The sequence below is a fragment of the Ursus arctos genome, unplaced genomic scaffold (genome assembly GCF_023065955.2).
Source record: "Ursus arctos isolate Adak ecotype North America unplaced genomic scaffold, UrsArc2.0 scaffold_3, whole genome shotgun sequence".
In the NCBI taxonomy this organism is placed as follows: domain Eukaryota; kingdom Metazoa; phylum Chordata; class Mammalia; order Carnivora; family Ursidae; genus Ursus; species Ursus arctos.
Genome location: NW_026622985.1, coordinates 39,423,953 through 39,438,289, shown reverse-complemented (window position 1 = coordinate 39,438,289; position 14,337 = coordinate 39,423,953). Strand labels below are relative to the sequence as shown.

Sequence of the window (14,337 nt, the reverse complement as noted above, 5' to 3'; positions counted from 1 at the left end):
TTAGTTTGCCAGAAAGTAAATGAGAAAAGAATAAATAAGGAAAAAACATAATCAGGTGTAATTTTTTTAATTAAAGGAAAAACCCAACAAATAAAGGAAGAGGGACAGAGGAGATTACATAGTGTGATAGAAAATAAACCATGCTATTTCCTAATAGGATCTTAGAAAGAGTGAGAAAAGTATGTATCTTTCAATCTCACTTAGAGAGCAACCAAAAAAAGTAAAACCATTTTCTATCCAAAAGTAGACTTGGAAAAATAAATTCAACCAGAATAGGTAAAATCTGAAAAATTACCATGAATTGTGGAAGAGCTAAGCAAATGACAAATGACCAAAAAAAAGCAAAATAATTAAGGCAAAATTGAGTGGTCATCTTAAGTAAATGCGTGGTACTCTGCCTGGAATGTAGCTGATGACACAATTATTGATCCTACCTTAGTGACGATGTGGCCAGCTGAACAGAAAACAAAAATAGTAAGAGGAATAACGTCTCAAAAGGTTATAGTGGCTACTGAGGTCACTAAGAACACTCTGTAATACCAATTGCTGCCTGGAATAATATTTACTTACTGTATTTCTATTCAAAATGCTTTATACTCTAAAGCAAATTTCAAAGTAATGAGCTTATTTTCTTTGAAAACGTTCCAAAGATAAGTCATGGCCCTTTGGTGTTTCACCCATGCACGTCCCTTATTTGTGGTCAATAACAAATGATTCAGTTCAACTAATATCTCTTAGGAATTACCATGTTCTATGCACTTTGCTAGGAGCTGCAAATGACACTAGGTAAATGGGACTCAAATATTGTTGAGTCTGTGCTAGTATAACACCAACCAACAGGAAACATGATGTTGGAGCCATGAAGGTGGCCACTGTCTTTATTTGGATTATAGGAGAGTGGGAAAAACTGACATGAAAGAAGTTATGGCAAGAAATTATAAGAATGATAATCCCCTCCGTCCAGATTTACAATATAATGGAGAAAGCTGGTATGCAAACATAGAGCTAAGGTAAGGCTGACTGAGAGACATGCTTAATAGAGAGAAATGAGCTGTGCAACAGAGTGAGGCAAGGCATCAATTCTAACTGAGGACATTCTAAGGGAAAGGGGATTTGAACAGGCATAGCAAGATGAATAATGATGGGGGAAGGGCACTTGAAACAAAAGTTCAAGTATCCAGAGCAGTACCTATTCAAATGACAGAGACCAGAGGGTGGATCAAAAGATTTAAGGGAGATGTCAGAAAACCATGAGGGATCTTTAAAAGCCAGGCCAAAAAACTTGAGATTGCTCTACAGGCAAGCCAAGGCAAGTAAAGATTTTTGAATTGAGCGGGTAATGTGATCAGGCCTCTGGCTCAGAAAAAAATTTTGGAAAGCATCTGTGGACCACTTACAAAATAAATACAGAGAGAAATCACTAAAAGAACATACACCAAAATACTCACAAAAGTGGTATTTTTGAACGACAACAGGTAATTACCTCTTTGTTTATTAATATTTTCTAAGTATTTTGCAATGAATGTGAGTGGTGTTTGTATTTTTAAAACAAGTTGTATACTTTTCTGACATAAACGTCCATCAATGTGAATATACTATTTATTATTACAAAAATATAAGAGGTTGGAAGCAGAAAAAAAATCTAAAACCATGTAAGTATTTAACTTTCAGTATCGATTAAGCCAAATGTAGCCATTGGTCTTTGGTCAGGACTTTTACTGAAATTGATTTAAAGCCAAATATTTCTAGCAGCTGGCAAATGATGGCACTTTCCCGAATATCCTGCAGTCTGGTCCTAGAATAGCACTGTGACTCCTTGAGTTACAGGAAGAAGAACCAGTTGGATCACAAATCCGGGAAGTAAGGACATTTCTCATCACTAAGCAGGAAGGTACAGATAAGCACAAGAGTACAATGACTTCCTGTGTTTTAGGGAATTAAGTCCTGACATGATATATTTCAGGGTGACTAGATATCCTTTCAAGAGCTCAGTTCCCATTTTTAATAAAAGGCTATCAAATATAACATTGATGAGGGCAAGGATCAACATCACTTATCACTCCTGGCACAATACTACTTGTGCTCCACTTGGGGAGAAAAGGAAAAAGTGAGAGGACTTCTGGGCAATAGCGTCCTGAACAATAAATACAGCACATGGGGAATGTTGGTAACTTCAGGAGTCACTAGATATACCACTTTGGTGACACTGTTTTAGTTCTTTTCCCTTAATATATCATGTAGTGATTTTAGAAAAAAAAATTTTTTTGCTTCCTCTTAGATTAATTTCCCTATGACCTAACACTAGAGTAGATTAAAATTCATATACTAACACCAAGGAACAAGGTCGTGAAAAGAGGAGGTGTCGGTGTGGTGCTCCCATTTCTACCATTTTAGGGCTCTGCGCCTTTCGCAGAACTTCCAACAGCGCTATGTTGGGACAGAGCATCCGGAGGTTCACAACCTCTGTGGTGCGTAGGAGCCACTATGAGGAGGGCCCAGGGAAGAATTTGCCATTTTCAGTGGAAAACAAGCGGCGGCTACTACTTATGATGACTTTGTACTTTGGATCTGGATTTGCTGCACCTTTTTTTATAGTAAGACACCAACTGCTTAAGAAATAAGGATGTTTTGATTAATCCATTAAACAGATGTCAAAAGGAACATTTTAAGAGGTGCAGTCTCTTTGAAAAATGGATCAAACTCTTGAATTGAACATACTCAATATGTTTGTAAATAAACTTATGGCATGAATCCTTAATGCCTCTTCTCTGAAAAAAATAAAAAAATAAAATAAATAAATAAATAAATAAATTAAATGCATATACTAAAAAAGTTTGATTGTATTAAATTTTTTTTATTTATTTAAGTAATCTCTGCACCCAAGGTGGGGCTTTAACTCATGATCCTGACTACAAGAGCGGCATGCCCTTCTGACTGAGCCAGTCAGGTGCCATGAAGTTTGATTACTTTTTAAAGTGATATTTAAAAAAAAAAAAAAACACTCAAAGAGGAGGAATGATGGCAACATTACATAAACTTCAAGAAGGAAAAGTTTGTGATCACCATAAAGGAAAATGTGTGTGTATATATATATATATATATATATATATATATATATATATATATACTTAAAGGAAAATATACACATTATCCTTTAACAAATGGAATACTTGCATTTGCATGGAGTCTCCTGAAGAGAACAAAGCAATTAATCTATATTATGCAACAAAATCTACATTTTCTTCTCAAATCAATTGTTAGTAGAGAGAAGGTTCAATGAAAGTAAGTGGCCTAAAGTTAAGGACTTAGGACTGGTTGGTCACACCACATAATCCACATATTTGCTTTGAACAACTGTGTCTGATCTTCCCCCAGCCCATCGTGGACAGACAGAGCCTCGAAGTTGCTGCAGGTCCAGACAGCGGAGTGTGCCAGCCAGTCTAGGTCAGAACAATGGCCCTCCCACCTGTCAAGTGAATGGCACAGGAATGCAACCTGAAGCACTGTAACCACATCTAAATAGATCAGAAAGGAGAGCCAACACCATAAAAAGCCAAGTGGGTCAAGCACTAAGTGAGCTGAAGCATAACACGAAACTGAGCCTTACAAAATCCCCAAAGCTGGTTTCCAGGTTTCCAAATTAGCTTTTTACATGGTTCCTCTCAATCCCTGACATGGATCTACCAGGATCCATTAAAAGAGTCAACGCAGGAAAAAAATCGGCACAGGCCCCAGATCAAGCATGTATCCAGTTTCTTACAATTGGTCTTTTTTCAGTAATTACTGAATAAATGAATGAATGACTCCCACTTTTCACTTGAAGACTGAGATCACATAAATACATATTTTCTTAGTAAGGGATTTGTGGAGGTTGGAAAACACCCCTACCACGCCACCTCCTCCCCTCCTCTTCAACTATTAATATTCCCCTCAGATATTTCTTGTTCCCCCACTCCTTTGTTCTTTCATTTCTTAAGCTTTTTCTTCAAAATTAACCTAGTATTGGCTTAATTATCATAACATGACTAAAAGATGCATAAATAATCACTAAAGCTGAAAATTTTTAGTTACTAATAAACTAACATCAATGATTCCTCTCCCTCCAAACACAAATCCCTATCACAAGAGGGTAACACTGGCACAAGTGGATATGAATGAGGTTGGTTAAATAGCACTCTGTAACGGTGCTACTTACCTGCTCCCCTCGTGCTAGCCTGCAGTACTAGCTGAGTAAATCGTGTTTGATGGATAACTTTAGTGAGCTAGAAGTGACTAAACCTGGCGTTTGACAGGCAGATGAGACAGGAAGGCATTAAGTCAGAAAAACAAATTGGTACAAATGTATGCTTGCCAAATAGGTAATCCTGAGTGAGAGCACCAAGAGACATGAAATAGCAGACACAGGTACCTACCAGATCATGGTGGGTCTCATACACTAAAGGCAGGAATCTCAGTCTTTATTTGGGGGTGATGGAACACTATTGTACTTATCGAGGACAGAGGAGAGAGAATGAAACTTGTGAGTTACAAAGCTTAGTGTGGCAGCACAGTGGAAAATGAGGTAAAAAAGTGAAGGAGACTAGACGATGGGTACACGAATAGGAAAGAGGAGGATTCTGAAGACCAGGACAGAAGCAGTGGTAGAGAACAGTTAAAAAGATGAAATCATAAACTGTAATGACATTTGTGACTGTTATGGCATTCTCTCAGCCTAAATGCCCAACGCTGCTTTTAAAAATCCTTTTCACTCCCAAGGTTTGGCTCAAATGTTTCTTCTTCCATGAAGTCATCTGTTCAAGAACTGTTCCTTCATCTGTTCCCCCACAGTCTTTTGTTTGCCCTCTCATAACATTTGATTCTTTCTGCCTTGTACTACAGTTAGCTGTTTACACGTATAATGCCTCCATTATACCACAAACTCCTTGAAAGGGGGTCCTTGGCTGATTCATCCAGTTATCCCCCTTCACCCAAGAATATCTAGCAGAGCGCCTTGCATATAATAGTTTGGATGAATAAATACATAAATTGAAATGCCTCAAAAAATACTTTGCTGGTTTTATATTGCTAGAAAGATAACCAATTCCAGACCCAAAAGGAGGCATAAAATAATAAGGAGCAATCAGGTTAATTTCAGAAGACTCAAACTAGGCTACAGAGAAAAAAGAAGTAACTGGAACACAAGATGTTCCTAGGTAAGCACTGATACTTGTTTCTTTATCAAAATATTTCTCTGTGTATCTCCCTGAAAATCATGACAATAGTAACAGAGATCCAAGGGCATTTTATTTGTAAACTGCAAACAGATAAATACTGGCATTATACAAAGATAACTCCATGAGTCATGGCAAAAAAAAAAAAAAAAAGAAAGAAAGAAAAATGTTTTCACATCCCGCCTGCCTCTATTCAAACATTAAAATGGAAAAAAGAAAATTCACCCTAATAGTTCCCTAGTTAGGAATAAACACAAGCCCTTGGGGTCCAGAAAGGTTTAGTTATTAAGGAGGGGGGTAAAGTGGCAAAGATAACAGCTTCTCTTTAATTACAACTCTACCACCAAGGAAAGGAATTTATGTTTATTTTCCCCAATATTAACCAAAGAGAAGATTGGATACTGAGTTATTCATTAACAGCTTATCAGGCATTTTGGATCTCATAATTGAGAAGGGATGAAACACAAAAAGAGAGCCATCTAGCACTACTGGCTTCCTAAGAATTCCTCAGTATTAATACCACTCCTCCTAAATCCCTTTGAGGATTGCTGCTTAGATGCTGAGAAAAAATAATTGAACAATTTCATGGTGACATTAAACAGCAGCTCATAATTGACCTCAATATGAATAGCAATAAAGATGGAGAGAATGACATATGCTCTATAACGTGAGTGTGGGCAGGATTCAAATCCTAATGCCTTTAACTCCATCAAGGAAGGAACACAGGAGAAAACTGCTTAATAATCATCCAAAGGCTATTTGCTTTCTAGAGCAGAGCTAGACGTTTTCGTATCACCTCTGCTAATTGACTACACTGAAATGATAGGACCACTGTCTGCAGCAAAAGAACTCTCACATTTGCATGGATCCAGGAATAGACCGATTTGGTAATGCCACTTGTTTCCTAAAAGGGCATTTCATTGGCCAAATCAAAGTGAAGTGTTGTGCAATTTTCTGTATAATCAGCATTAACAGCTGAAGAACAACTGGCCTTCAGAGTAGGAAGGCTCGTTGCCAAGTATAAAGGTTGTAGCTTTTCCTCACCCCTCACTGACCATTCTCCTTTTATACCTCAGGTTTGACTGTAGGAGCAGAGCTTCAGGCATTTACTCACTTCTTTAGACAAATCTGAATCTGGATGAGGAAATAGAGAGAGGCTGTTTGGTTTTTAACATTGACTCCCTGATTATCTGTTCCCACAAAACAGATCATTCAGAGTCAATATTTAGAATATCCGCACATTCAAATGTGCATTAAAGGAAATTCTAGACAAAGAAGAAATACAAAATATTACCAGGTGACTCATCCGGTAACTACAGACTTGATTCAAACTCACTATCTTCCCCCAAGCCTGCTCTTGCTCTTGTAATCTCTAACACAGATCCTCCACCATCCACCTACTTGCCCATCCCAGAGCTGGTACTGCCCTTGGTTAGATTCCCATACTGAACTCCCACCCCTCCCATCTGACCACCACAAATCTGTTCACATAAGCAATCAAGTTAATTAACAAATCTGACCCTTTAATGACTGAAGCCCCTCATTCTGGCTGGAAAGACCCACCTTTTCCGGTTATTACCAATCTCTTTATTCTCATCTCTGGGATGCTCCAACCTCCCCCACCACCACCACCACCACCACTCCATTTAATATTTATCGCTACTAAACTACTTTTAGTTACACAAAATCACACTGCAATGCTTGCATTTCCATATACTCTTCCCACTGCCATGAATGTCCATTCCCACTTTGTCCTCTTGGAAAGCTTCCCTTTATCTTCAATGCATTCTTGAGTGTCACTGGCCCTGTAGGTTCCTTCCATAAGACCACCACATAAAGAATATTAACAGTCCCCTTTTCATAGTGGCCCTGCTTTTCGTGCATTTTTGCATCTTTGACTGCATTTACCCTACCATATTAAAATCATGTTTCCTCTTCTCCTGTACTAGATGGTGAGCTCTTAAAGTGCTTCTCCTGAAGTAAAACAGTAATAGGAACATGGGCTCTGGAGCTCCCTGATTTCAAATCCTGGTACCACTTCTCACTGTGTGACCTTGGGCAAATTTCCTAACCCCTTTGTGACTTATCTTCAACCATAAAATGAGGATTATGACAATATATACTTTAGAGAGCTATTGTGAGGACTAGAAAATCTGATTTCTGTAAAGCACAGTAAATGTTTAATGAATGTTACTTTTCAGATTGAGAAGTCAGTGGCATTCATATTTAATCTCCAGCAGACACATGTTAAAGACCTGGACATGATAGCTGGACTGGATTGTGCAAACTGACTTAAGGAAAGAAATAAGGGCAAAGTTCATTCTAATAGAAACACTCTGGCAGTGGCTGACGCAAGATTTTGTAGGCCGTTTTAGCAGGAAATGTTCTTTTAAGGGCCCCAAAACCTAAATGTCCTCATTAAGTCTTTCCAGTGATATTCTGTATCTTCTCAAACATATTCAACCTTTTTAGGGTTTTATCTCTGCCCCAGCACTGTCATTCTTGTCCTGAACAGAACTTCCTCCACATAATTCAGAATGAGCTAGTGAGCTTTCTTACTTACTCACCAGGAAATAACTTTCCAATCTCAGATTCACTGTTCACACCTTGGAAAGAACACAGTTTCACTAGTCCTTAACTTTACCTAATTTTTATATCATTACAAGAAAGGGATAATACGAGACCCCCTGAAAAAATATATAATGTATGAGGGAACACATATTGTGTTTGTCTTTTCTGTGCACACTTTAAACATATCAAACTTCAAGCTTAAATACTAAGTTTTTAAAAGAGTTTTTAAGGTTAATACAATATTAATGTATAAATTCATTCAAGTACTTTAAAAAACATAATCTGCTATTTATCTGTCCTCATGATAACTTTTTAAGATAGAGAACACTTTGTAAAATTGAATCACAAATGGGTACATGACCCATTAAAGTAATGGTGAAGGATGGTCTTTGTTCAATGTTCTTGTCATTAGGACATGAAGGTTTAAAATCCAAAAGAAAAACAGACTCAAATAAAACACAGAAAACAAGAAAGCTAAGCTCAGCTTAAATACTCTTAGAACACTGTGGAATCTGTAGAAGTGGGTTACACCTTCACAACTGTGGGAAAGTACACCATTAGAAATTGAAATTTTTCAAACACCTTCCAAACAAATGCCTAGCAGATTCAGTCAATATCACATACCAAATTACCAATTTGCATTTTTAGTGCTTAATGAATCTCCACAATATTGACTTCAGTATGAAATCCCTATGTGATATATAGATGTAACTTTAGACAATTTCATCAAATTATTTCCAAGTGGTTGTTATTTTTCAGCTTTTCAACTTGTGGTAAATATGACTCTAACACCCACATTTTTCTCAGGTCAAAAGTAAATTATTATTTGTAAATCCAGTCATATTTTAAATGTTCTAAAATTTAGTTTATGCCTTCTTTAAATCTATATTTGTTGTCTTTATTTCATATTTTCTTATATATTGAAGTTGCTTAAAATGATATAAGCCTAAATTCTTAGAATCAAATGTTTATCTGTGTATGTACGTATTTATTTATTACATTGGTTTATACCACAGAAAACTAACTGTAACTTTCAAAACTACAGATAAAAGTGTGTCTCCAAAGAAGATTGTGATGATGCTGTGATTTAAAAAAAAAAAAAAATGAGGCCAAATTCACCAAGGTGACTTTCAGTTTCTACTTACTGGTATGGAAGTTATAACTTCGTTTCTGTCAAACTAGGTAGTTTTTAGTCAGGTTTAAGAACTCTTGAGTCACCTAGGCTGGCTCATCTTCTGGCTTCTTTGGTTCCTGCCTTACTAATTAATGAAAATACATACTTAGCCTGCAGCAAATGCAGGAACTTTATTCCCAATGAAAATCTAATGAAAAAGCTATGGCTCCGCAAGGCAATAACTTGTTTAAACTTGAAAGCACCAATTGGAAGCAGCATTGATTCTTTGGGGACACCAAGGCTCTATTAAGTACACTCTTCCTTCACTGAACCACAGTAAAGTTAAGTTGACTTCCAAAGAAACATAACTTGCTACCAACTCTCCCTTGAGAAGAGTCCACAGAGGCCAACAAACTTCATTTCTCTTCCCCTCGGGCCTCACTATCGTTTTGTGGCAATCAGCTGCTGAGGTGAGAACCTACTTACTTGATTTACTTATTTATTTCCACAGCCTTGTCCCTCATATAAGCAAAGAGGAACATATTTTTAAGCTTGAATGGCTGCTTTATAGGCACACAGACTATGCATCATGCTGCTGAGGAACACTGTAGTTAAGAAAATATGTTTTCTCTGTTTCCAGACTTCTAAACAGTATAAAGTAACTCCCTCCTCCAGCTGTTCAAGGCAGTTATATTCTCCAGCTGTTTACCATTTTCAACAATGACATACTTCTGCATGTCTGAAATATAGGAAACTTTAAAACAGCCCTTTCACGTTCCTATCTAGAATAAACATCAAAACATTTCCTCTTCCTACAAATACTACAAAGTGAGAGACTTACTGCAAAACCTCTTTAGTTTGTATGCACCTCATTTTCTCTATATCCTCCCATGCTACATATACCATCCAACCAAAGCGGGGTGGGGAAGGGTGGTCCAGGAAAAGAGGTGCCTCTAAACGCAGGTGATCATTAGGGATCTTGAAGAAGTCTCGCTTTCAGAGAAACCACTTTAAAGCAAATTCCCTAAATCAAAGGTCTTCAAATTTTGTTGCTATCATACCCTCTGGAAGAATTTCAAAACACTATATCCACGGGGCGCCTGGGTGGCACAGCGGTTGAGCGTCTGCCTTCGGCTCAGGGCGTGATCCCGGCGTTATGGGATCGAGCCCCACATCAGGCTCCTCTGCTATGAGCCTGCTTCTTCCTCTCCCACTCCCCCTGCTTGTGTTCCCTCTCTCGCTGGCTGTCTCTATCCTGTCGAATAAATAAATAAAATCTTAAAAAAAAAAAAACACTATATCTACTTCACATTTTTAAGTTGACATCTTAAAATATTATTATAAGCTGATATGTTTGTAAAAGATATGTGGTCTGGTATGTGATAGTGTATATCTGCTTTAACTATACTTTTTGCCAAAACCTTGGTATGGTAATATTCTAGGTCTTCCAATTTATAAAAAATGTCTGCCATAACCAGTACCCTAAATAACAAAGCCAGCTCTCACTGTTAATCAGCCATTTTCTAGATGTTAATATCTCCCTGTGACAACTTTGTCACATATGATTTTAAAATTTTAAGGTAATAGGGAGGGAGATGAAAAGAGACAGAAAGCAAGACAGCAAGACACTGTCTATCCAGGTACTATTTAATGATTATGGATCTTTTCAAGCATTTTCCATTAACTTACTCATTTTTTTAGGTTTTGAAAGCGCTAGCATTTACCTTTAATTGACTCCACAATTTCAAAATAAAAAAACTAAAGAATCCCCCATGGTTTAGAGAACTAGAGGGCAATTAATTCCACAAAGGAAGAGAAATCAACTTTTTTGTGTTTTATGAGATTTGCATGTGAAAACAGATAACATGACACTAATTCTACAGATGTGACATGAGAGTTGCACCTAGAATTTTTATCATATTTCTAATCAGTCTTCAGGGCCGCATTTTGGGAGATAAAACTATATACGCAATAGAAATCAGATTGCTATGTATTCCCTCAAATCCTACTTCCAAGTCACTTTCAGAGAGATTTTTTGAAGGAAAGATTAGCCTTCAGACTTTTGAATGCCTCCTGCAAGTTCATCACTGTTGTGGAGGAAAATAACACAAATAGAAGAAAGTCAGTCCCTTCCTCTGAGCCACATGCATTCTGGTTGGGGACTAGGATTTATACACCAGAAACAATTAGGAAATCATTCCATGAATCCAACAGAAATGTTAATGTGATGAGACACTTGAGTTAAAGACATGGACGTTGGTTATCTACCAGTCGGGGTTTCAATTCTGGCTATAAATTATTTTTCACTGACCTCAGCTTCCTTGTCAATTAAATGGGGACAATGAGGAGGGCAGAGATAGGCAAGCTACAGCAATGGGCCAAATCCTGCCCAACACCTGTTTTTGTATGATTTAGAATGGTTTTCACATTTTTAAAAGGTTAAATCGGTTTTTTAAGATTTTTTTTTTAATTTGACAGAGAGACAGCCAGCGAGAGAGGGAACACAAGCAGGGGGAGTAGGAGAGGAAGAAGAAGGCTCCCAGCAGAGCAGGGAGCCCAATGCGGGGCTCAATCCCAGGACTCTGGGATCACGCCCTGAGCCAAAGGCAGACGCTTAACGACTGAGCTACCCAGCCGCCCCTAAATCAGTTTTTTAAAGAACATTTCATGATATTAGAAATTATATAAAATTGAAATTTCAGTGTCCAGATATTCAGTTTTATCAGAACAAAGCCACATCCATTTATTTACATACCGTGTATAGCTGATTTTGTGTTAAAACAGCAAAGGTGAATATGATTTCGCTCATGTGTTATTTAAGAAACAGAACAGATGAACACAGGGAAAAGAGAAGGAAAAATAAAATAAGATAAAAATCGAGAGGGAGGCAAACCATAAGAGACTTATAATGTAGGGAATAAACTGAGAGTTGCTGGAGGGGAGGTGGGTGGGGGAGGGGCAACTGGGTGATGGGCATTAAGGAGGGCACTTGATATAACAAGCCCTGGGTATTACAGGCAACTGATGGATCACTAAATTTTAACCCTGAAACTAATAATATACTATGTGTTAACAAACTTGAATTTAAATAAGATCTTAAAAAAAAACAAACAAAACCCCCCAAAAAAGTAGCAAAGGTGAATCATGGCAACAGAGGCCATGGGCCCTGCAAAGCCTAAAATATTAATGTCTGGCCCTTTACAGAAAAATTTGCAGAGAAAAACCCTATTGCAGAGAATTAGAAGAAATAATATAAATAAAATGGTTAACACCGAACCTGGCATATAAGCATTCAATAAATGGTAAATGTTACGACTGTTTTGTAAGATATTATAATTTGAAATGACTATACAACTTCAAAGGTAAACAAGGCTACAAAAGGCATGATGTACCCTTTAAGTAAATGGCCATTAAGGCTCCTAAAAAAACTGAAATACAGGCATGGTCTAGCCTATAACCATACAATTCATATAGAGCCTGCCATGTACGCAGGATAGACAACTGACCACCAGAAAGTAACTGTTGCTGTATCATCTATTTCATGACATTTGAGTAGACCATGATTCCATTTTTCAACCTCTTTCCAACCTCAGGACTCTCACCCAGGATGACCCATCTGCTAATGACATCCTTCCCTCTGCTTACCCCGGAGCTCTTTTTCCCCACCCATCAAGTCTTCCCTTAAATATCATTTTCTCAACTACCCCACCCCATCTCCTTTTCCTTCCTAGCACATTTATAATTATAGACTTAGGTGGCAACTTGTTTACGATCATCTGTCTTCCCATTAGATTCTAAACTCTACCAGAAGAGTGATATAATTTGTCTCTTTCACCACTATATACCCAGCTCCTAGAAGACTGAAAGCTGACAAGTATTGCATGAAATCAATGCTTGTAACTCTGGAGGTTGCTCTTAAAGGACAACTTGTCCTCAAACAATGAAGTGCAATGAAGAGACTGTCAAAAAAGAAAATAGCCTTTTCACCCTTCCTTTCAACTCAGAATTGGAAAAATATAATGTTCATTAAGTTGTTAGCAAATTTTCAAAATCATTTACAATGAAAATATTTTGAGTGCCTACTATATTCAAGACACTATTCTAGGCACCAAGGGAAAATTAATTTGCATAAGCTAAAGTGCTGGCTCTTCAGAAGTGCACAGGATAAGTGCAAAATTCTAATACAAGGCAGACTTTGAAAATAATAATGGAAACAAAGTGTTACAGGATTAAGAGGAGAGAAGAATGTTAATTTTGGCTGGAGAGATATGAAAAGTCTTCTTGGAGGAGATGAGATAAAATCTGGGTCTTAAAGCGTGGTAGAATTTCAAAAGGCAACTAGGATCAGAGCATTTCCAGCCCAGTTTGAGAAAAGACACATTCAGGAAAGTACAGAATGTGTTCAGTACCATCTTAGACAATTAAGGGAAAGTGGTGGTTAAAAATAGTTTCTAGAATCAAACAGTTTGAGTACAAATCCTAAATCCACCCCTTACTACCTCTGTGTCACTGAGTAAACTATTTTCTCTCTCCAAGCCTTGGTTTTTCTTATCAGCAAAATGGGAATAATAATGTTACCCACCTCAAATCATTCTCGTGAAGGTCTAATAAGATAAAACACACGAAAATAAAACAATGTTCACCTCATGGTAACAGCTCAATAAATGTAGCGTTCACTATTGTTACTTTCCTTCCTTAGTACCGATAGGTGTAAGAAATAGTATGCTCCTTTCTTCTTTTTGCTTTCCTCATGCTATTCTGAACTAAGCTATTCCCTGGTAGCAAATTAAACATTTTCTGAAACTGTATGAGCACTTTAAAGCTCTTGGGGTGCCATTGTGTACACAGAAGCAACACCTAATTGAATAGTAGCCTAATAGCCCCAGAAAGCTGCTGCAATTTAAAAAAAAAAAAAAAAAAGTTGAGTTAAAAATAGGAACAGTTCAGAAAGTGGGAGAATGAGCTTCTGTGAATTGTCATGACATTCTTCCTTAACACCCTTTCAAAAAGATCAAAATCTAGCAAAAAATAAATAAATATACAAATCCAAATTGCTCACCAATTCAACAAAATTGGAGTCAATTACTATGAAAAGAGGTTTATGTCCCTAGGAAAAACCAGTGATAAGGGCAAGGAAGACCTAAGTTAAAATAAATACACCAAATCAATGAATTAATGGTTCCAAATGGTAAAAAATGGATTCCATTTTTAACATCTTTTTGTTATCATGAACAGATTAGGTTTTTTTCAAAAAATGTATCACTTTAGTCTCGAATTCTTAAACTACTACATTCTTGGAATAGGGCAGGCACTGTATCCATACAAAAAGAGCCTTAGAAAAGTATCTACAGGACATAGATGAAGGATCTGATTTTACCATGAAATTCCGGAAATAGGATGATTTCCTTTGAGAAATGAGGCAACATCTAAAAATAGCTTAGT

The 14,337-nt window shown here is 37.2% G+C and overlaps 2 protein-coding genes across 3 annotated transcripts in view; one reads left to right on the top strand and one right to left on the bottom strand.

Moving 5' to 3' along the window:
- NXPH1 (neurexophilin 1) overlaps nucleotides 1-14,337 on the bottom strand; it is a 285,500-nt gene that overhangs the window by 120,936 nt on the left and 150,227 nt on the right. The gene's annotated exons all lie outside the window — the stretch shown is intronic.
- On the top strand, nucleotides 2,335-2,702 carry LOC113266334 (cytochrome c oxidase subunit 7C, mitochondrial-like). Its single transcript, XM_044389439.3, has one exon. The coding sequence runs from the start codon at nucleotides 2,430-2,432 to the stop codon at nucleotides 2,619-2,621; it is 192 nt and encodes a 63-aa protein (XP_044245374.1). The 5' UTR covers nucleotides 2,335-2,429; the 3' UTR covers nucleotides 2,622-2,702.

Coding starts and splice junctions, on each gene's coding strand:
- LOC113266334 (XM_044389439.3), top strand. CDS start 2,430: ATGTTGGGACAGAGCATCCGGAGGTTCACAACCTCTGTGGTGCGTAGG.